The 23,235-nt window shown below is 40.2% G+C and overlaps 2 protein-coding genes across 2 annotated transcripts in view; one reads left to right on the forward strand and one right to left on the reverse strand.

Moving 5' to 3' along the window:
• The window catches only part of LOC137640025 (uncharacterized), a 131,192-nt gene that overhangs the window by 68,254 nt on the left and 39,703 nt on the right, over window positions 1-23,235 (forward strand). The gene's annotated exons all lie outside the window — the stretch shown is intronic.
• The window catches only part of LOC137640024 (uncharacterized), a 6,566-nt gene continuing 742 nt past the window's right edge, over window positions 17,412-23,235 (reverse strand). Inside the window, exons 2-4 of the mRNA XM_068372388.1 lie at window positions 20,140-20,200; window positions 19,678-19,725; window positions 17,412-18,723 (exon numbers count right to left, since the gene is read on the reverse strand). Coding sequence (XP_068228489.1) covers window positions 17,984-18,723; window positions 19,678-19,725; window positions 20,140-20,185 — 834 coding nt within the window. The 5' untranslated portion in view covers window positions 20,186-20,200 and the 3' untranslated portion in view covers window positions 17,412-17,983. The remainder of the gene's footprint in view (window positions 18,724-19,677; window positions 19,726-20,139; window positions 20,201-23,235) is intronic.

The raw sequence follows: 23,235 nt of genomic DNA on the forward strand, positions 1-23,235 counted from the left end.
TCTAGAAACACTTTCCAACACTATAAAAATATAAGTTTTGCGACACTACTTGCCAATTCCTTACGGTAACATGACTAAGCAAAAAAATGCAAAACAAATAAAAAGGGGCACTCGAGGAAAAATGGCTAACATTCTAATATACGGCATTTCAGAAAAAAAAAATTCAGCCACGTGCTAGTCAAACCATCAAGGCACATTTTCCGACAAATAAACATCTAAATGAATAATTACTCTGTGATAGTTCCTTAGTACGTAGTAATTTTGAAAGAAATGGGAAAAAACGAAAAAATGGCAATCACAGGAAAATCGAACACATACCTATATATACGCCATATCTGGCTAAAAAAAGAAGATAGGCATGGGTAGCCAGATCATCTAGAAACACTTTCCAACACTATAAAATTATAAGTTTTGCGACACTACTTGCCAATTCCTTACGGTAACATGACTAAGCAAAAAAAAGCAAAACAAATAAAAAGGGGCACTCGTGGAAAAATGGCCATTCTAATATACGGCATTTCAGAAAAAAAAAATTTCAGCCACGTGCTAGGCAAACCATCAAGGCATATTTTCCGACAAATAAACATATAAATGAAATATTACTCTGTGATAGTTCCTTAGTACGTAGTAATTTTGAAAGAAATGGGAAAAAACGAAAAAATGGCAATCACAGGAAAATCGAACACATACTTATATATACGCCATATCTGGCTAAAAAAAAAATAGGCATGGGTAGCCAGATCATCTAAAAACACTTTCCAACACTATAAAAATATAAGTTTTGCGACACTACTTGCCAATTCCTTACGGTAACATGACTAAGCAAAAAAATGCAAAACAAATAATAAGGGGCACTCGCGGAAAAATGCCCAACATTCTAATATACGGCATCTCAGATAAAAAAAAAGACATGCACGTGTTAGCCCAACCATCAAGGCACACTTTCTAACGCATAAACATGAAAAAAAAATCAATAATATACGGCAATTCCTTACTACGTAGTAAATTTTTACAAATATTGAAAAAAAACAGAAATTGGCAACCGCAGTTAAATACCCAATATACCAATAACTACGTCGTATCTGACAAAAACAAAATCACGCATGGGTAGCCAGATCATCTAGACACACTTTCCAACACTAAAAAAGCAAAAGTTTTACGACACTATTTCGCAATATCTTACGGAAAAATGACTTGGCAAAAAAATGAAAAAAAAGGAAAAAGGGACACTCGCGGTAAAATGCCTGACATTCTAATATACGACATCTCAGATAAAAAAAAAGACATGCACGTGTTAGCCCAACCATCAAGGCACACTTTCTAACACATAAACATGAAAAAAAAATGAATAATATACGGCAATTCCTTACTACGTAGTAATTTTTACAAATATTGAAAAAAAAACAGAAATTGGTAACCGCAGTTAAATACCCAATATACCAATAACTACGTCGTATCTGACAAAAACAAAGTCATGCATGGGTAGCCAGATCATCTAGACACACTTTCCAACACTAAACAAGCAAAAGTTTTACGACACTATTTGGCAATATCTTACGGAAAAATGACTTGGCAAAAAAATGAAAAAAAATGAAAAAGGGGCACTCGCGGTAAAATGGTCCTCGTGGTGATGAACGACATTTTAACTAAAAAAAAAAACATGCACATGGTAGCCAAACAATCCACCAAGACTTTCCACAACTGATAACCTATACAAGTTGCACCATTCTACGACAATTTCATAATACGTAATAACTTTGATAATTATGCAAACTACCCTAGAAGGGTAAACTCGGACGCGAACGACCCCGACGCGTCTCAGAAATCGGGGAAGGAGTACAGCTACAGCAATGCACATCTGGACACTACTAGAGCGTGTAGGGGAGACACCTCCTGCAGGTCGATCACCCACAAATTCAGTCACGGGGGTGAGTCACGTGAGAAAAACCTGTTTTTTTTTTACGCTCGGGGTCGCAAACGACCCACCGTACCTATCCAGGGTTAAAGGCTGCTCATGAATGGCAGAGGCAAGGAATAGGGGCATTGCCCTAGCAAGCAGGACAATGTGCTAGGGACTGACTATATAACGGATTTTGAGCAAAGTGAAAAATCTATTTTTGGGTGAGATATCCATGTCGTCCTGATGGAAGGTTCCTTTAGGTAGCTTTCTAAGGGATATTTGCTACAGTCCCCTGATATTATGCAATATCCTTAAAGATATATTAAGGATACTCGCGCCAGGAGTTAGAATTATGGAGACCTATGGTTAATTCTCTGTAATTTCACGTTGAGAATGAACTGCTAACATTTTATCCTGCCAATTTAAAGGTTTAAAGGCTGCTCATAAATGGCAGAGGCAAGGAATAGGGGTATTGCCCTAGCAAGCAGGACAATGTGCTAGGGACTGACTATATAATGGATTCTGAGCAAAGTGAAAAATCTATATTTGGGTGAGATAGCCATGTTGTCCTGATGGGAGGTTCCTTTAGGTAGCTTTCTAAGGGATATTTGCTACAGTCCCCTGATATTATGCGATATCCTTAAAGATATATTAAGGATACTCGCGCCAGGAGTTAGAATTCTGGAGACCTATGGTTAATTCTCAGAGAATTAACCATAGGTCTCCAGAATTCTAACTCCTGGCGCGAGTATCCTTAATATATCTTTAAAGATACCGCATAATATAAGGGGACGTATTTTTTTATATGACACATAGCAATCTTCACCCCGAATAGATTTAACTCTTTGAGGGAGAAGAATGGTGAATGATAGGGGACCCATTATCAAGGTACCCAGTGGACCCCCTCCCTGTACTACTATGGACCATCATTCCTAGTTGCATTTAAGCAGGAATAGCCGCAGATAGAGTAGTTTCGGGTGCGGTCATTTTAAGAAAGAAGAGTGGGTCCATCAGGACGACATGGCTATCTCAACCAAAAATAGATTTTTCACTTTGCTCAAAATCCCTTTTTTGGGCTTGTCCATGTCGTCCTGATGGAAGCTTAGCAGAGAATTAACTTGAAAGTACTATATCTGTGGGTTTGTATAAGTGCCTTTATTTATATGGTCTCCTAGACCCTCATATAGGACATTACCGTTATTTGCCATATCCACCAAGCTTGGAACTAGCTTAGGACTTCCTGCCCCCTACAGGGAAATTGTCGACTTTGACTATAAGGATTCAAAGTTTGTATCTCCATAGGGACGGAAAGTAATGCTGTACTTAGAGATTACCCTACTCATACCTTGGAAATCTGTACTCTGATTTTAAGTTGGGCCCTTCTAGGGTTTAATTAAAACTTTAGTACGCTTTCTTCGTCTGTAACTGAGATAGCAGCAATAAGACACAAATACGTTTAGTATTTTACCTTGCAACTAGATTATCAAATGTAGTTACAATCGGGTATGAATCTGATCTGGCATTGAAAACGCATCAGGGTCCATATTTTCTCTTGTCGAAAAAATATGTAATTTCATCGAAATGATGCCACTCAATGGAGATGTGAAACCAAATCTGACTGATTTGTACAGATTTTGGAAATGCATGAACACCGTGACGCAACGTTCACTCGGCACTGGTGTTATTGGTCAGATATGCACCTATAAGGAACATTGTGTTAATCATCATTGTGATTTGCATTTGAGGGTAAATGTACCCATGCACCCGATGCACTGTAAGGTCCTAAAGTAGTTCACTGTTCATCGCAGCGCTAGACAACGGGTTTTATAACACTACCCGCCGCCACCACAACATGTTTTATTTCATGTACTTGCTTCGTATAGTGTCTGTAAAAGATGTGGGTGATCTCCACCCAGTGTATGAGCAGAGTCTACCAAAGCCCCTGTGTTGGAAGAGGTTCCATGAAGAAGCAATTTTCTTTGGATCGTGACCTGCGGGTGAGCTGTCAGGATCCGCTCTGCGAATAAGTAGGTGAGCTTTGCTCTCAGTTGTCTTAGGGATAGATTTTGATCCTGAGGTTTCACCTCGGAAGAGCTGTCCTTCCTTGAAGTTTAAAGTTCTACGAAGATAGACCTTAAGACACTCTACTGGGCATAGAGAGACATGTTCCTTCAGTGGGCAGATTCTCCAAGGACCCCGCCTCTTGATGGGTAGCTCGTTCTTGGCAAGAAAGGCAGGATCAGGAAAAGGGTTCAGTTCTCCTGTTTCTAGGAACTGAATATGGGCTACATCCCTGATAAGGCCACTATTTCACTAACTCTAGCCCCTGAGGCTATTGCGAACAGAAAAAATTACTTTCTGTGTTAGCTCCTTTAGAGTACAATCCTCGTTGTTTAGGTTCGAAGCATAGTGCAAGACTTTGACCAAAGACCATGTGATGGGCTTTGGATGGGTTGCTGGCTTGGGTCTAGTGCATGCTTTTGGCACCTTATAGAAGGTTTCGCTTGTGAGGTTCACTTCAAAGGCGTATAGAAGTGGTCTAGTCAGAGCCGACTTACACGTAGTTATCGTAGTGGAAGTCAGGCCTTGTTCAAGTAGGTAGATGAAGAAAGAGAGACAGAAAGCTGCTGAAATTTCTGTTGGTCTCCTTGTTTTCACAAAGGATACCCATTTCCTCCAAGATAATTTATTTTGTCTCCTGGTTGAACTTGACTTGTACTCTATAATGAAGTCGGCCTTGTCCTTCGAGATCCCAAACTTTTGTTCACTGCTAGGGCGAGAAAATCATGAGATGTAAGTTGTTGATTCTCGAGGATGAAACGTGAACAGTCGACTTATGAACCAGTTGGGATAAGACTGGGTTCGGCAGAGGAAACACCTTCAGTTTCAATTCTAGAACTAGAGGGAACCAATTACTTTTGGGCCATTTGGGGGCCACTACTGCAGCTGTTCCTCTGAAGGATCTTAGCTTGTCGAGGACTTTTAGCAGGAGAATGGTTGGTGGAAACAGGTAAATCCAATTCCATCTGTTCCAGTCGAGAGACATGGCGTCTATCACTTCTGCTTGAGGATCCTCGTAAGGGGCTACATATTGAGGTAGTTTCTTGTTGTCGCTCGTTCCAAAGAGGTCGATCTGCAGTTCCGGGACTTTTTCCGAAATAAAGGAGAATGAGTCTGCGTCTAGGGACCATTCTGTCTCTATCGGCTTTCGCCTGGATAGAGCATCCGCCGTCACATCGTGGAACCCTTGAAGGTGAACTGCTGATAAATGCCATCTTCTCTTCCTTGACAGGCGGAAGATGGCTAACATCATGTGATTGATGTGAGGTGATCTCGAGCCTTGACGATTTAGACATTTTACTATCACTTCATTGTCCAGGACCAGTCTGATGTGGATTGCTCTGCGAGGGAGAGTCTCTTCAACGTCAGGAAGACTGCCATAGCCTCCAAGATGTTGATGTGAAAAGTTTTGAACTGGTGCGACCATTTCCCTTGCACTTTCCTTTCTTGCGAATGGCCTCCCCATCCTTCCAGAGAGACGTCCGTGTGTATCACTACTGATGTTTGTGGTGGTTGCAAGAGAATTGTCTGTGCTAGGCTCTTAGTAGTTGACCACGGCCTTAATAGCGTGCGCAATCGGGTCAGGGTCAACCTTTGTTGACCTCTTCGAGTGTTTGATGCGTATCTTTTCCAGACTCCTGACGCATCCTTCAGCTGTGCTTTTAGCACTGGGTCTGTCACTACTGCGAACTGTACTCTTTCCTGTTGGCATCTTGAAATCCTATGGTGTTGGATTAGTCTCTTGACAGATGCCGCTATTTCTCTCCTCTTCTTTAATGGAATGGAGAGGTGGTGTGACTGCAAGTTCCAATGGATTCCTAACCATTGAAACTTCTGAGCTGGAGAAAGGCGAGACTTCTTGCGATTGATCTTGAAGCCCAGGTGTTCCAGGAACTGGATCACCTTTCTGGCCGCTTGCAGACAAGTAGTCTTGGATGCTGCCTGCACCGCCAATCGTCCAGGTATGCTACTACTTGTACTCCTTCGAAGCGTAGTTGCTGGATGATTGTGTCCGCTAGCTTTGTGAATATCCTTGGGGCTATGTTTAGTCCAAAGGGCATATTTTGTCTTCTGTAGCCTAAATCCTAGGTAGAAGGAGATGGGGCGACTGACTGGTAGGTGACAGTAAGCATCTGCCAGGTCTATTGAGACTGTGTACGCCCCTTTTTGTAAAAGGGTCCTTATGTGCAGGGCCGTTTCTAGTTCATTAGGCACCCCAGGCAAGAACTCGTTATGGCGCCCCCCTTCCCTCCAGGCTGGAAATAATAACATAAGCAATTTCGAACACAACTAGCATCTCAAGTTCCACAACAAAACAACATATTTTATTAATAAATCATCTTCGCGTATATGTATACACAAGGAAAAGTATAGACTCAAAAGTATACAAACTATTTTTGTAAATTCTAATAGAATAATACCATTATACATTTTTATTGCAAATCCTACCTAAGATAAACTGAAAAAGGTAATCTTGCCAATCTAAAACTATAGAACTCAATGCATATATGTTGAGGGCTATGCTAAAACTATTATATACAAGTTTTATTCACTGATTTTTTCATATTTAAAACCTGACTCTTCTTGACTTTCCTCCAGCAAAATCATCTAAAGTGTCATCATACGAAATCTGTTTGGATATTTCTTTATTAATATTAATTATTGCCAGCCCATTTAGGCGCTCCTGTGACATAGTAGACCTTAAATTGTTTTAATGAGCTTAAGTTTAGAGAAGCTTCTCTCTGCAGATGCCACAGTCAAAGGTGTAGTGACAGCAATTCTTAATGCCACCCACATGTTTGGATAGATCTCTTTCAGGCCTTTCTCCTCCATAAAAACAAGAAGGTCTAATGTTGTCATATTTTGTTTTGGCCATTGTTTTGGAAATGACTGCATCTCTACAATCAGTTCATCATAATTTAAATCAGAATGATTCCCAGGTGTGAGTGTATTACACAAATCTTTTGCCTGTTTTTCTAGCTCACAAGATGTCAGGTCAGAGAAGTTTATGAGAACACTGAATTTCTTTGCAACATCACTCATCATTCCAGTTCTCTCTCTCAGATATTCAATGGCCATATCCACAACTACATTGAAAAATGAAAATTCCATTTTTTTCAAGGCATCGGTAATAGGTTCATCAGGGGCCTCATAGGAAAACTGCCTTTTAGTAGTTCTGAGTCTTTTCTGCTTTAGAGTAGCTTCCACATTCATCTCCTCACATATCTCTTTGGCAGATGTCTGGGCATCAGCAAACCCAGTGTCTCTGTAGCTAACAAGGAAGGTTTCAGCCTTCTTTAGAATGTCAACAGCTACATCCAGATCCATGTATAGTGATTGCAGAAGTTTATTCACAGTTTGAACTTTTCTAAGGATATCATACCACACCACCGTACAAATAGAGAACCGGTATGATCCCACCTCTTCTGCTAAGGCTTGTGCTTCAATTTTAATAGCTGGATCTGCAGTGCTTGCTCTCACCTATAAAAGAGCATCTCTCACTTTTGCAGCCTGGAATCTTACAACCTCGACACTGTTGATTCAACTCTTCTTCTCAGCTTTATCCCTATTTATTCGGGGTTGCCGTTTATAATGAGTCAGGGGTGCCAAAACGTGGAAATGACGTCATAATTATGGATTATTTTGACCTCATTTATGACAGGAATCAACGCAAAATAGCGCTTCCGGTTTTGACCACGAAAAAGTGATGGATGTCCTATCCATTACTATAGATCATTGGTTTATAAAGTATATAACTCCTGGATTTCATTCGAATTTTCAACTCAGAAATATCTCCAAAAAGTGAACTTTGTTTTTTATAAAAACTATAGGCTAGGCTTATACACACACAACACAGCTGCACACTTACCTCTAATTTGGGCTTTTTTCTTTTCTTGTTTGCTGCATCTGACAGCTTGGACTACCTCTTCATGATTGATAAAAGCTTGAATGCTTGACAGCTGCGTTGACAACTTAAGAAGACTTAAAAAAAGAAGTAAAGATTAGATTAAACACGATGCTTAGAACTTAACTAAGGTGGCGTTGCGAGCAGGCGGCTGTCTTAGTTTTAAAGCTCCTTGATACTGATGACATCTACCTATTCAGTGTTGGCAACTTTTCCGAAACATTAAACACCGTTGCATCAAGTATTAACACTTCCATTATTAATTTATTTTTGCGTTTACACTTGTATTTATTTATTTGAATTATTCACGTAAAAATAAATACTTCTCTCATTTATTTATATATTAATTTGGGATGGCAATTTGGCACCCCCCAAGCAAATGGTGCCCCAGGCGACCGCCTGTGTCACCTGTGCCTAGAAACAGCCCTGCTTATGTGTTGCAATGTAAGCATCCGGAACTTGTTCTCAATGATCTTGTTGAGTGGAGACAAGTCTAGAATGACTCTGGGTTTGTCCAAGTCTTTCTTGGGAACACAAAACATTCCTCCCTGGAATTTGATGGACTTCGCTTTTCTTATTACCTTCTTGCTCAAGAGTTCTGAGGTATATTCTTCCAACAAGGGGGTGGAGTGTTGGAAGAATTTTGGAAAAGTGGGGTGGATTTTTGTTCCATTTCCAACCAAGTCCATTCCTGATTTGGCTGTGGACCTAGGGATCGAAGTCCAACGATCCCGAAAGTGGAAAAGTCTGCCTCCTACCTGGAACCTCTCATTGTTTAGAGGTTCCTGGGGACTTGTTTCCGTGACTGCGTCCTCCTCCACCCTTTGGGGGGTTTCTGGAGGATCCTCTTTTTGGGCCCTTACCTTTGTAGGGCCGAAAGGTGGTCAAGTGCCTTTCAAATCCTGGATTCAACACAAGTGACTGGGCTACCAGCTGTTGAGGGATCATCTGGAAGGTGGTTTGCGGCTGGGCTACCATTTGAGGCACCGTGGTCATGGTCATGGCCGGAAGTTGTGCAGGTCTACGTGGTCTTCTTGCCTTTTTGTTCTTAGGCTGGGGACCTCTGTCTGATGAAGATTTCCTCTTTGAGGACATGCCCCACTTTTGAAGAAGGTTCCTATTCTCCGTAGTGGCTTTGGCAATAACTTCTTGGACCACTTCCTGTGGGAAAAGGTCTTTGCCCCAAATATATGATGAAATCAGTTTTCTGGGTTTGTGTTTCACTGTTACTGCGGGAAACACATGCTCTTTACAGGTCCTTCTTGACCTGACAAAGCATACAAGTCCATTACAAGGGTACCCATGTGAGACTTGGCTAGGATCATATACATGTCTGGGACGTTATTTAGGCCTGCACACATTTCCAAATAGTTCTGATGAGACAGGGAGGCGGTAAGTCTTTCTTTCGTCTCCTGTTCTCTTCTCAAAAGATGGTCTGGCAACTTTGGAAGGTTCTCATTAAACTGCTGGCCTGCTATCTCCGGATCCAACTTCAAGACGGAGAAGGTTAGATGTACCTCTTTCCACTTCTCCTCGCAGGTGGGCATAGCTAGAGATAATGGTTTGCATTCCTCTAGAATTGGGCAAGGTTTGTCCTCTTCGACTGCTCTTATGACACAGTCTAGGGCTTTCTCTGAAAAGGGGAAGGCTCTGGAGGAAGGGGCAATGAAGGTTGGGTGCTTCTTGCTCAATGCTGAGACTTTGGAGTTGGTATATCCGGCTCCTTTCAGGGTCTTGGTAAGGATGGCTTGTGCCTTGTCATGTTCGAAGACAATGACTTCCTTCGGTATAGTCTCCTCGCGGGATGTAGGTTCATCTCGCAGTCTCACGTAGCAATCTGGGTACGCTGAAAAGCTGGGCCAGAATTGAAGATCTTCAAGGAGTTTGGCCCCCAACTTCTCGGAGATTTAAAGCTTCCCATTCATCATGGGCATGTGCTCCGTATACCTCCAGGAGTTGGTTTCAGAGCAGTGAGAGAGGTCAGATACTCTGAGGGGCTTACCAGAGCCCTGGAAGTGCCAGGCCGTTTCCCTTCCTGTACCTCTCTTCATCTCTTTGAGATCTTGCTTATTCTCCTCTTGTTCCTTCCAGAACACTGCCAATATCTGCCAATATCTCAGTCACCATCGAAATGGATCCTTCTTCCTCCGTGGGTGGTTGAACCACTTCTTCTTCAGGGCCTTCTTGCAGTAGGGCCTGTTCAATGTCAGTGGACACCTCCAACATCCGTTCTTGGTGGATGTCCATGCCTTGCAGTACCTTGTTGATGTCCGTGTCCACTGTCCATTAGATAAAGGGAGGCTGGACCTGTACCTGGGTCACAACTGTACTGGATTGAGCCTTATGGAACAGAGGGCACTTTAGAGATTCGTTAGAGATTCGTTAGGTAGGTAAGGTCCCGGAGAGTTCTTCGAAGGGTTTCCCTTGTTGTATCCCTTGACTCCATGGTGTCAGGGATATCTTCTCCAAAGCCGTCGGTCAGCAAGGTTGAGCAGTTGGAGCAACCCTTCAGGTCCCAGTACCTCAGGGATCCAGATACGATGCAGCAGGGGGCATGAGACTTGGACATCGTATGCCCACAAAAGTCCTTACTCTCATGGTTGCAGAACACAACTGTACACTTCACCATTGGCTCCTCCTGTAAGGGAGAAAAAAGGTGAAATGAGTATTCAGTTGTTTATATCATTGATATAATGCATACTTAAAAATAGAAATACTTACTATTTAATAGCTTAGGAAAGTAAGCTGGAAAGGAAATAGGAAAGACACATATCTGTGTTTCCTCTCCGAGGCAATTGCTGAGATCTCCGTCAATATTAATATTTAATTTCGTTATAAGGGAAAATACAGAGTGGAATAACTCCCGTACGTGAGCCGGAGTCAGTGAATATTTACACTAACTCATCCACCTGTAGAATATTAATACTGGACAGTGATTCATAAGTGTCCCGATAATCAAAGAATTCATCAAGGTGTTGAGGGAATACTTCACCTCAACATATTATACGGTCCCAACAATAGACTGTGAAAGGATACACAGAATATGTTAGAAATACTTTTACTACTGTATTGTTGTGTACTGTAGTTTTGCCGGTATACTACCAGGGTTAGGCTAGTGTCTGGCGGCACTAACTGATAAAGAGAGAGAAAGAATGGAAAGGAGGATTTCCTATTATTATGGTTTAGCACAATAATTGGAAGTGTAGGAGGGCTACTGTCTCCTTGCCAGAATGAGAATTCTAATGGAAGGTGAGGAATGCATCTGATTCTAGCTTCCATCCAGCCACAACTTTTGCTGCCGGCTGTACTGCCGGTTGTGAGGTCTGTGGATGGCAGTCCAAGATAGGACTGAAGAATTTCAACAGTATATTGGGTTCCCACTGGCAGCCGTCAGGACCGGCTCAGTCTCTCCCCCCGGGGCATTCGCTTCCGGTGAAGGAAGGACATAAGGGGGAGGTGGCCGAGGCGGCAACCTAACAGCCGCTGGTAGGGTCCCGGCCGGCAACTTAGTCAACCCAGCAAGCCGGGATGATTGTAGAATACCGGTCAAAAGAATGTTGTGACAGCTAGGCCGACACTAAATGACAGAGGGGGGAGGGAAAAGGGTCTTATAGTTTGCAGGGGAGAAAGGCGGCGGCAGACATGCCATCTACTTTCGGCTGTAAAATAAGGAAGCATGGCTCCCTGTGCCGACGCCGTCGTGGTTGGCAGAGGAATAAGAATTCCCCTCTCGGCGACATTGTCGGCTATAAGACATGTATTATAGTCCACAAGGGAGAAAAGCGGCGGCAGGTATGCCATCTACTTTCGGTTGTAAACTAAGGAAGCATAGCTTCCCATGCTGACAACGTCGTGGGCGGCAGAGGAATCGCGATTCCCCTGTCGGCGACATTGTCGGCTGCAAGACAATACACCCTGAGTTACTGTCATACTTCGAAGCCGGGATATTCAGCGGCAAGAAGATCGACGGTAAAAACTATCTAAGTCAAGCTGGAGTTAACTACTCGGTGGCGATGACGAAAGATAGGGTTGTCGCATGGGATGGCGGTGCTCAGCGTGTAGAAAGGGTCTATCCTCTTTTCTCTAAAAGAGAAACATATCAAATTATACCCATAAATTCTAGGGGATAGATATCCCCAACCGAATTAATAGGAAACGATACAAGAGGTTAAACAATGGGATTTACATTACTAACGTATACAGAACGGGTTAGGCTAGCCTAACTCGGGTGGGGACCTTGGCTACGATTGATACCACCGGGGTCCTTGTCGTATACGAAAGTAACGCTACATATCAGAAGAGGAAATATTATATGTATGTAATCTTCACTAGTATAATCTGCCTAACTAGCTAAAAGTTTCTTTATAGCTAAATATCAGGAGCGTCGCACTACTAACTAAATAAATTGCATTTATGGCGTGCAACAGAGATCTCAAAATGGCCGCCTCCGATGTTGGCTGCGCTCCACTTAACACACTTAAATTATACAAATTCAACTGTGAGAAGGGAGCTATAAATTAAACACAGGAAAGATCAAATACTCAACTTTCCAGAGGATGAAGATGCTGGAGATTGCATGGTAATAATCCAATAAACAGTAACAACAACGAGAGAAACGTGGGAGCCCACTTAGCTTAAACGCTACAGTTGAAAGGAATGATGGGCCGTAATAGTACAGGGAGGGGATCCACTGGGTACCTTGATAACGGCTCCCCTTTCGTTCACCACTCTTCCCCCTCAAAGAGTTAAATCTATTCGAGGTGAAAATTGCTATGTGTCGTATCAGAAAATACGTCCCCTGATATTATACGATATCCTTAAAGATATATTAAGGATACTCGTGCCAGGAGTTAGAATTCTGGAGACCTATGGTTAATTCTCTTGGAGTATCCCTATAGCAAATATCCCTTAGAAAGCTACCTAAAGGAACCTTCCATCAGGACGACATGGCCGAGCCCAAAAATACATATGATCTGAGCCCAAGCCCCTCTCCACACAAGCTAGGCCCAGGGAGGGCCAGGCAATGCTTGCTGATGACTTAGTAGGTAGACCCATAGGCTCCCCCATACACCCCATCCTTAGCTAACAAGGGGAGGTTGCAGACACTAAAGGAATTTAACGAGTTTGAGTGGGACTCAAACCCCAGTCTGGCAATCACCAGGCAGAGATATTACCAATAGTTCCACCAAAAGAGATTTGTTACTGAAAAGTGTTCCTCTCATCCATTCCTATATAACCTTTCCGGTGTCCAGACTTACCTAAAATACTATAGTCAGCCAAGAAATGACGAAGTAGCCATCTACAGTAGTTTCTCACTTTTAATCAATTCCTGTGGTCTTTTCATTCTTAGACGCTCTCCTTATATCTTGCACTGTTAAAACTTTGTCATAAAAAGCAGTAAAAATTATGGAATAAATGTTGCCAGACATTTACCGTTTTAAAAACGGATATATTGACGAAAAGTGTGAAATTACCGGCACCAACTGTAAAAGATAATAAAAAAGTAGGGTAAAATTACGGTCGCCTGTATTCTACTGAAGTACGGCTGAGAATAGTACAATTTTACGGAGAATTTCCGATTAAAATTATTTTTTTTTTTTACAGTGTGAACTGCCACTTCCCACTCTTGCATCATTCATCTTCAACTCTCTTCTATTCTATACATTCAACTAATCTTCAAAACTACTCTCTCAATCGACTGAGGATTGCTTTTATATAAAGTTGAATCTTCTGCATTTTCTTAATCTAAAATCCATACACTCATTAACCCTTCTGTCTGATTTAAATCTATTAAAAACATTTTGTTTTATCTCTCCATTCTATTTTCGTTATTGACGTTTTTCTCTTCCAGTTAATTTTGACTACGTCATTATTCTCTTCTCTCCTTTCTTTTTATCACTGCAAAGGCTGTTCAATTAACATTTTTATCCTCTTCCAACCCTCTTATACCCATTAAAACTCATGGGAATTGAAAGCACTTTGCTCCTGCTTATCAAATCCTAGCCATAGTGTATTCAATCTGGCCTCTTTTCTCGTTCTCACTTTTTATTATCGAACTAACTTGATTTAAATATATCTACAGGGTTTTTCTCACATCGCGTCACTCTCCAAACCATATGGCAAATATATATATATATATATATATATTCAAATAAGCCATATATTTTTGATACATTAATGTCTGGATTCTCTTAACGACTACGGGATCAGAGCCCCAGGCGAAATCACACAAAGACAAGAGCTTGTGACCGGCCGGGAGTCGAACCCTGGTCCAGCAAGCTTGTATAGACAGTGACTACCACTTAGCCACGAAGAAAGATAAAGGTCAATGACAATTCTTCTGTACTTATACCTGTCGAATTCAGGTAGTTTGTACTTGGAATTGAAATCAACCCATCTTCACCATCGTAGCTAATTGGTAGTTTGTTACTTGGCATTTGATTAATGATAAATTTTGCACATTTAGACATGTTTTTCCATATTCAAATAAGCCATACAAGTTTGCCGGACCGTGGTTCGACTCCCAGCCGGTCACAAGCTCTTGTCTTTGTGTGATTTTGCCTAGGGCTCTGATCCCGAGGTCGTTAAGAGAATCCAGACATTAGTATATAAAAAATATAGGGCTTATTTGAATGTGAAAAAAGCACGTCTAAATATGTAAAATTTATCATTAATCGAATGCCAAGTAACAAACTACCAATTAGCTACGATGGTGAAGATGGGTTGATTTCAACTCTAAGTACAAAACACTTGAATTCGACAGGTATAAAAGTACAGAAGAATTGTCATTGACTTTTATCTTTCTTCATGACCAAGTGGTAGTCACTTTCTCTACAAGTTTGCCAGACCAGGGTTCGACTCCCGGCCGGTCACCAGCTCTTGTCTTTGTGTGATTTCGCCTGGGGGTCTGATCCCGAGGTCGTTAAAAGAATCCAGACATTAATGTATCAAAAATATATGGCTTATTTGAATATAAAAAACACGTCAAAATGTGCAAAATTTATCATTAATCGAATACCAAGTAACAAACTACCAATTAGCTACAATGGTGAAGATGGGTTGATTTTAATTCTAAGAACAAAACACCTGAATTCAACAGGTATAAGTACAGAAAAATTGTCATTGACTTTTATCTTTCTTCGTGGCCAAGTGGTAGTCACCGTCTATACAAGTTTGCCGGACCAGGGTTCGACTCCCGGCCGGTCACAAGCTCTTAGTCTTTGTGTGATTTCGCCTGGGGCTCTGATCCCGAGGTCGTTAAGAGAATCGAGACATTAATGTATCAAAAATATATGGCTTATTTGAATATGAGAAAACACGTCTAAATGTGCAAAATTTATCATATATATATATATATATATATATATATATATATATATATATATATATATATATATATGTGTGTGTGTGTGTGTGTGTGTGTGTGTGTGTGTTTGTGTGTGTGTATGAGTGTGTATTTCTGTGAATATGTGTGCATACATGTAATCCCTCTAGTGGTGGTAACTCATTTTCTTATTTGAATCCTGAAGATTGCAAGTAATGTATCCCTATTTAACATTGCATAATTAGTTTCAATAATAGGAAATCATTCAAGGTTAATAAAGATCAACATGTAGTCATAGTTTTTATTTCTTGTGATTTTTTAATTGTGCTTCTTTTCCTTAATAAAAGACAAGAAAACAATAGACATGAGACCAATACATTGCTTATCAGGTAACTGCATTTGATATAATAAATGGTTTAATAATCAACGGTATTTAATAGAAATCAAAGAACGCTTGTTGATAAGAGCATAAAGTTGATGACTTTATTTCATCTTGATTGTTTGCGTCAACATAAATTTGATTACATGGAATTAACTTTTATTTTAAACATCTATCTGAATTTAACTATTGATAATCTTTTCATTTCTGGAATTACTATAAGAAAATTAAGACTTTACTCAAGAAAATTTGGATCCTAATAGAAATCTAAACGTATCTTACAAAATTTCTGCTAATGCTTTTCATGCATGAAAACCTTTAATCAATCATTGGAAAACTGTTAGGTAACTGTCAGTTGCAGTAGTGATTAAAGATTCCTTGGAATATGCTGTTGCTGAAATTATCTCGTGCTGTCCAGTGCTGCAGTATTTCATCCTGTTCAGTGATTGCCCTAGCTGTTTTAAGGCCACCATTACCTGATATAGTGACTACTTTCAACTGTGGTTGGTGTCCATAGCTTGCTGTCTTTTGGGGATGTGATATCTAATTTTCCTCTATCAGTTGCATGGAAATATCCTTACTTAAAAGACTGAAAAAATTATGAAATAAGAAGAATGGCGGGTGAAGTAAAGATTATAGAGGTGATAAGAGTGTCACGACTGACATGGTGTGAGCGCGTGTTGAGGATGTATGGTGAGGAGGAGATCGAGAGGGAGGCAAAGAATTAAAGGGAGAGATAAGGTGAAGGATTATATAGAGAGAAGAGGTTTGATGGAAGAAGATGTCTTTGATAAAAGGCATTAGAGAGAGTGCATCAGGCAACCGACCCCTTAATGTAGGGGTAGTGGTGGGAAAAAAAGAAGTGATTCTTATACTCGCTGATGTTGGTCATTGTGCCACCGTGAAAATTATATCAACTATCGTGATGTTTAAGCATGTTCCATAACGGCTCCGAGAGTAAGGGAAGTAGTACTATAGTCAATTCTTTTTAGTGAAGTAGATTTGCACCGAATCGCAGGGGTGCCCTTTTAGCTCGGAAAAGTTTCCTGATCGCTAATTGGTTGGACAAGATGATTCTAACCAATCAGATAGCAGGAAACTTCTCCGAGCTAAAAGGGCACAGCTGCGAGTCAGTGGAAATGCGCCTCATTAAAAAAATTGAGCATAAGTGATGCTGTGGTTGTTTGAGATGTCTACAAGCATGTGTTACCAGATGATGCTGAATTTCATCCAGCAACTGATTTTGTGATATCTAATCCAGATGAATTGGTCGTTCTTGGAGTCATGAAGGAATTCGTGGTATTTGATTATGCTGAAGCAGTCACTCATGATGTTGTGGAGGATATGTTACCAGGTGTTGTGGAATTTAGTCTAGCTAAAGAAGGTGTCCATAATGTCAGGAAGATGTTACCAGATGTTGTGGTATTTAGCCCTGCTAAAGGAGTTGTCCTTGGTGTCATGGAGATGTTACCAGATGTTGTGTTATTTAGTCCTGCTAAAGGAGTTGTCCTTGGTGTCATGGAAATGTTACCAGATGTTGTGGTATTTAGTCCTGCATAAGGAGTTGTCCTTGGTATCGTGGAGATGTTACCAGATGTGGTATTTAGTCCTGCTAAAGGAGTTGTCCTTGGTGTCGTGGAAATGTTACCAGATGTGGTATTTAGTCCTGCTAAAGGAGTTGTCCTTGGTATCGTGGAGATGTTACCAGATGTTGTGTTATTTGGTCCTGCTAAAGGAGTTGTCCTTGATGTCGTGGAGATATTACCAGATGTTGTGGTATTTAGTCCTGCTAAAGGAGTTGTCCTTGGTGTCGTGGAGATGTTACCAGATGTTGTGGTATTTAGTCCTGCATAAGGAGTTGTCCTTGGTGTCGCGGAGATGTTACCAGATGTTGTGGTATTTAGTCCTGCTAAAGGAGTTATCCTTGGTGTCGTGGAGATGTTACCAGATGTTGTGGTATTTAGTCCTGCATAAGGAGTTGTCCTTGGTGTCGCGGAGATGTTACCAGATGTTGTGGTATTTAGTCCTGCTAAAGGAGTTATCCTTGGTGTCGTGGAGATGTTACCAGATGTTGTAGTATTTAGCCCTGCTAAAGGAGTTATCCTTCGTGTCGTGGAGATGTTACCAGATGTTGTGGTATTTAGTCCTGCATAAGGAGTTGTCCTTGGTGTCGTGGAGATGTTACCAGATGTTGTGGTATTTGGTCCTGCTAAAGGAGTTGTCCTTGGTGTCGTGGAGATGTTACCAGATGTTGTGGTATTTAGTCCTGCATAAGGAGTTGTCCTTGGTGTCGTGGAGATGTTACCAGATGTTGTGGTATTTAGTCCTGCTAAAGTCCTTAGTGTCGTGGAGATGTTACCAAATGTTGTGTTATTTAGTCCTGCTGAAGGAGTTGTCCTTGGTGTCGTGGAGATGTTACCAGATGTTGTGGTATTTAGTCCTGCTATAAGGAGTTGTACTTGGTGTCGTGGAGATGTTACCAGATGTTGTGGTATTGCGTCCTGCTAAAGGAGTTGTCCTTGGTGTCGTGGAGATGTTACCAGATGTTTTGTTATTTCGTCCTGCTAAACTCCCTGGTGTCGTGGAGGTGTTACCAGATGTTGTGGTATTTCGTCCTGCTAAACTCCCTGGTGTCGTGGAGGTGTTACCAGATGTTGTGGTATTTCGTCCTGCTAAACTCCCTGGTGTCGTGGAGGTGTTACCAGATGTTGTGGTATTTCGTCCTGCTAAACTCCCTGGTGTCGTGGAGGTGTTACCAGATGTTGTGGTATTTCGTCCTGCTAAACTCCCTGGTGTCGTGGAGGTGTTACCAGATGTTGTGTTATTTCGTCCTGCTAAACTCCCTGGTGTCGTGGAGGTGTTACCAGATGTTGTGGTATTTCGTCCTGCTAAACTCCCTGGTGTCGTGGAGGTGTTACCAGATGTTGTGGTATTTCGTCCTGCTAAACTTCCTGGTGTCGTGGAGGTGTTACCAGATGTTGTGGTATTTCGTCCTGCTAAACTCCCTGGTGTCGTGGAGGTGTTACCAGATGTTGTGGTATTTCGTCCTGCTAAACTCCCTGGTGTCGTGGAGGTGTTACCAGATGTTGTGGTATTTCGTCCTGCTAAACTCCCTGGTGTCGTGGAGATGTTACCAGATGTTGTGGTATTTATTCCTGTATATAGCCCATAATTATACATACATACACATACATATGTACAGACACAATTGCTCTCTCTCTCTCTCTCTCTCTCTCTCTCTCTCTCTCTCTCTCTCTCTCTCTCTCTCTCTCTCTCTCTCTCTCTCTCTCTCTCTATATATATATATATATATATATATATATATATATACATATATATATATATATATATATATATGTGTATATATATATACATATATATATATATATACAGTATATATATTATATATATGTATACATATATATTATATTCACTGAAATCTATATATACATATATATATGATATATATATATATATATATATATATAATATATATATATATATATATATATATATATATATATATGTATATATATATATATATATATATATATATATATATACAGAAAGAGAGAGAGAGAGAGAGAGAGAGAGAGAGAGAGAGAGAGAGAGAGAGAGAGAGAGAGAGAGAGAGAGAGAACGTGTCTGTACCCACCATTTGGATCGAACGTAGAACATCTCACGTGAGAGGCGAAACATTACCAGCCAATGGGATTATCCGATTTAAACTTCACCCCTCAATCATTGGGTTATCAGAAGATGGTTCAAGCTTATTGGGGCAAATTTCTCAAATAGGTCAAGGCCTCATATTACATACTGTCTGTAACATGACTGGCAACGCCAATTACCTCTAATATGAGAGATCCTTAGCTCGTATGATGTGTAAGAAGTGTCTTTGTCGAATCAAAACTGCCATACTAAAAAAGCCAGTTATTTTATAAATCATATGCAATTGTTCGTAATTCGAAATATATATTCATAAGTGAATGATAAGGTATTACTCTGATATAACAGGCTAAAAGAATGGGTAATTTATGTATGAACATATCTTCCCCATCTGTGCTTGAGTTGTCAGTAGACATTCCTCTTACAAATCGAACATTACTAACCTATACCATTCTGAGCAACAGGTTTTGCAGCTGGTTTACAGAATCCAACTGAAAAATAATAGTAAGATTAAGAAATATCTTCTCATCTTAACGTTTGGTGATGAATACATTTTCATCGGCGTCAATGACCTTATATGTCAGGATACCAGAAAACTCAAAATCAATAAAGCAATATAAAATGTTGTTCCCAACATATTATCTATCATATTCATATATATAATGCACATATTATTCCATTTTTCTATATCTTCCCAGAACTGGTAAGAGCAAGAATATTCTATAACAATATATACATATCGTATCGTATCAAAATCTTTGTATTATTTCCTTACTCTCCCTGTTGGGGTTCGTATGCCTATAGTAATCTACTATATTCAATCAGAATTGCAGCTTAGCTAGTAATAATAAAAATCATAATGATCTGATATCTAAATCAGTTTAAGTAAAGTTAATCTCACTTACAATGAAGAAAAGACAGCAAAATGAACAGAATCTTCATCAAAGCCATGTTACGACTTCAAATCTGAAACAAAAGAAGGGGTTTCAAATTATATGTTAAGTTTATGAACTAGAAATGTTGCGTTGGGGTACTGCAAATTTAAAGGATTATAATTCTCTCTCACACCAAGAATGGCGAATGAGAATAATGAAACAGAAATGAGAGAAGAAAATGTTGAATATCTAACGGATATAAATATTAATGAAGCAGATATTGTGCAAGCTATAAGCGAAATTAAAAATGGATCGGCGGCCAGACCAGATGGAGTTCCAGCGATTTTGTTAAAAAAAACTGCAAACACTATCGCAAAGCCTCTTGCAATACTGCTAAGACAATATGTAGATATGAGCAAGATATATGTTAAACATAAATTAGCTTATATAACCCCTATTATCAAAAGTGGATCAAGACTAGAGGCAAGCAATTATAGGCCAGTTAGTCTAACATCACATATTATGAAAGTGTATGAAAGGGTAATAAAAAAGAAAATAATGAATCATTTGGTGGAAAATATTTCATTTAATATACAGTAGGTCAACACGGTTTTGTGCCCGGAAAGATTACACAAACCCAACAGATAACACACTATGAAAACATATACAAAAATATGATGAATGAAAAAGACACAGATGTGATCTATCTAGATTTTGCAAAAGCCTTTGACACATAGATCATAATATATTGGAGAAAAAAATGAGAAGACATAATATTGTGGGAAAGTTAGGAAAATGGGTAAAGAATTTCTGCAAAACAGAAGACAGATAGTGGTTGCAAATGACGAGAAATCAAATGAAGATCAGGTAATATCTGGCGTGCCACAGGGTACGGCATTAGCTGCACTGCTGTTTGTTATTATGATCTCAGACATAGACTGTAATGTTAAAAACTCTGTAGTGAGAAGTTTCGCCGATGACACAAGAATAAGTAGAGAAATTACTTGTGATGAAGATAGGAACTCACTACAAAGAGATCTAACAAAATATATGAATGAGCGGAGATAAATAGGATGGTATATAACTCCAGTAAATTCGAATTGATAAACTATGGAAACATAGAAGGAATGGTATGTGCATACAGGGGACCTAATAACGAGACATTCACAAACAAGGAAGCAATTAAACACCTTGGTGTAATGTTAAACAGGAATATGTTATGCAATGACCAAATAGCAACACTGTTGGCTAAATGTAAAGCAAAAATGGGAATGATATTCAGACACTTTAAAACAAGAAAAGCTGAACACATAATTATGCTTTACAAAACTTATGTACGTAGTACACTCGAGTACTGCAATGTGATATGGTACCCACACTACCAGAAGGATATTGCACAAATAGAGAGTGTACAAAGGTCCTATACTGCTAGAATAGAAGTTAAGGACCTTGACTACTGGGAAAGACTGCAATTTCTAATACTATACAGTCTAGAAAGAAGAGAACGCTACATGATAATATAAGCATGGAAGCAAATCGAAGGAATTACTGAAAACATCATGGCGCTAAAATTATCAGAAAGAGCAAGCCGAGGTAGATTAATACTGCCCAAAACTATACTAGGAAAACTAAGGAAGGCGCACAGGACATTAATCCACTACGCACCGGCATCGATAATGCAGCGACTATTTAATGCGCTGCCAGCTCATCTAAGAAACATATCAGGAGTGAGCGTAGATGTGTTTAAGAATAAGCTCGATAAATATCTGAGATACATCCCAGACCATCCAAGACTGGAAGATGCAAAATACACCGGAAGATGCATTAGCAACTCTCTGGTGGATATATGAGGTGCCTCACACTGAGGGACCTGAGGGAACTCAAACATAATTGATTTTTTTTTCTCTCTTTTTATCTGGGTATTATTGTAAAGGAGGGCACTATATCTCGGTCGACGCACGTTAAATAAAAACCACTTAAACAAATAATGAGAGAGAGAGAGAGAGAGAGAGAGAGAGAGAGAGAGAGAGAGAGAGAGAGAGAGAGAGAGAGAGAGAGAGAGAGAGAGAACAGTGCCCTGTTTTCGCTTTTTTTTCCATCGATAGTGACGTCATCAATGGTTACTGCTTTACTTTACGTACAAAAATCAAATGGCCATAAATGCTAAATCAACATTGGTCAGATTGCTGACTGATTCTGGTTTCTTCAGGGATTAATAATTAGGTGTCTAGATTGTTATGCTTCAGGAAACTGGATATTTATCATTTTGCCGTAATTCAAGCATCAGTGATTATCGTTTTATAATTTTGATTCTATTCTATATTAAAAGTCCAAGTGGGGAGGGTTTGATTAGAGAGTAGGAATTCAGGATCTATCAAGAAATGGTGGAATTGTGAACCTTACATTTTTCTTTAACTGTTAGCCATTTTTCCATCTCGACAATTTCCTGTGGTTTGGCCAGCCATGGATTTAATACAGCAAGGTGTTTCCGCCAAAGTCTTTAGGATCTAGGTTATAGGACACAGGATCCACACATTGACCGGATGTGTTGTGGTGCTCAACACTCTCTGTACCGCGAATTCAACGAACCCTTACATTTTCAGCAAAAAATTATTATGTTAAATGTGTACGTTAATCCAACTTAGAAACAAGTGGAGAGTTGTCGTGACCGATGCGGTTATGTACCTGATTGGTGCTGGTGAACGCCAGACTGGGGTTCGAGTCACGCCCAAACTCGTGAGCTAATGATGGGGAGTTTGGGGGAGCCTATACAGTAGGTCTATCTGCTGAGTCATCAGCAGCCATTGCCTGGCCATCCTTGGTCCTAGCTTGGGTGGAGAGGGGCTTGGACGCCGATCATATGTATATATGGTCAGTCTTTAGGGTATTGTCCTGCTCACTAGGGCAAAATCGCTGTCCCTTGCCCCTACCATTCATGACCGGCCTTTAAACATTTAAGCCTTTAAGAGCATCTTCAAGTATGCCATAAGCATTAGCCTTCAATGTATTTATACGAATAAAATGCATCGTTTCAATACAACGAAGAATCATTACGTCCAACAAGAATTGGCAATGAAAATGGAAGAGTTTAAAATCATACTAATAGACTAACATTGCATTCCAGCT

Source organism: Palaemon carinicauda, chromosome 4 (assembly GCF_036898095.1).
Source record: "Palaemon carinicauda isolate YSFRI2023 chromosome 4, ASM3689809v2, whole genome shotgun sequence".
Taxonomy (NCBI): domain Eukaryota; kingdom Metazoa; phylum Arthropoda; class Malacostraca; order Decapoda; family Palaemonidae; genus Palaemon; species Palaemon carinicauda.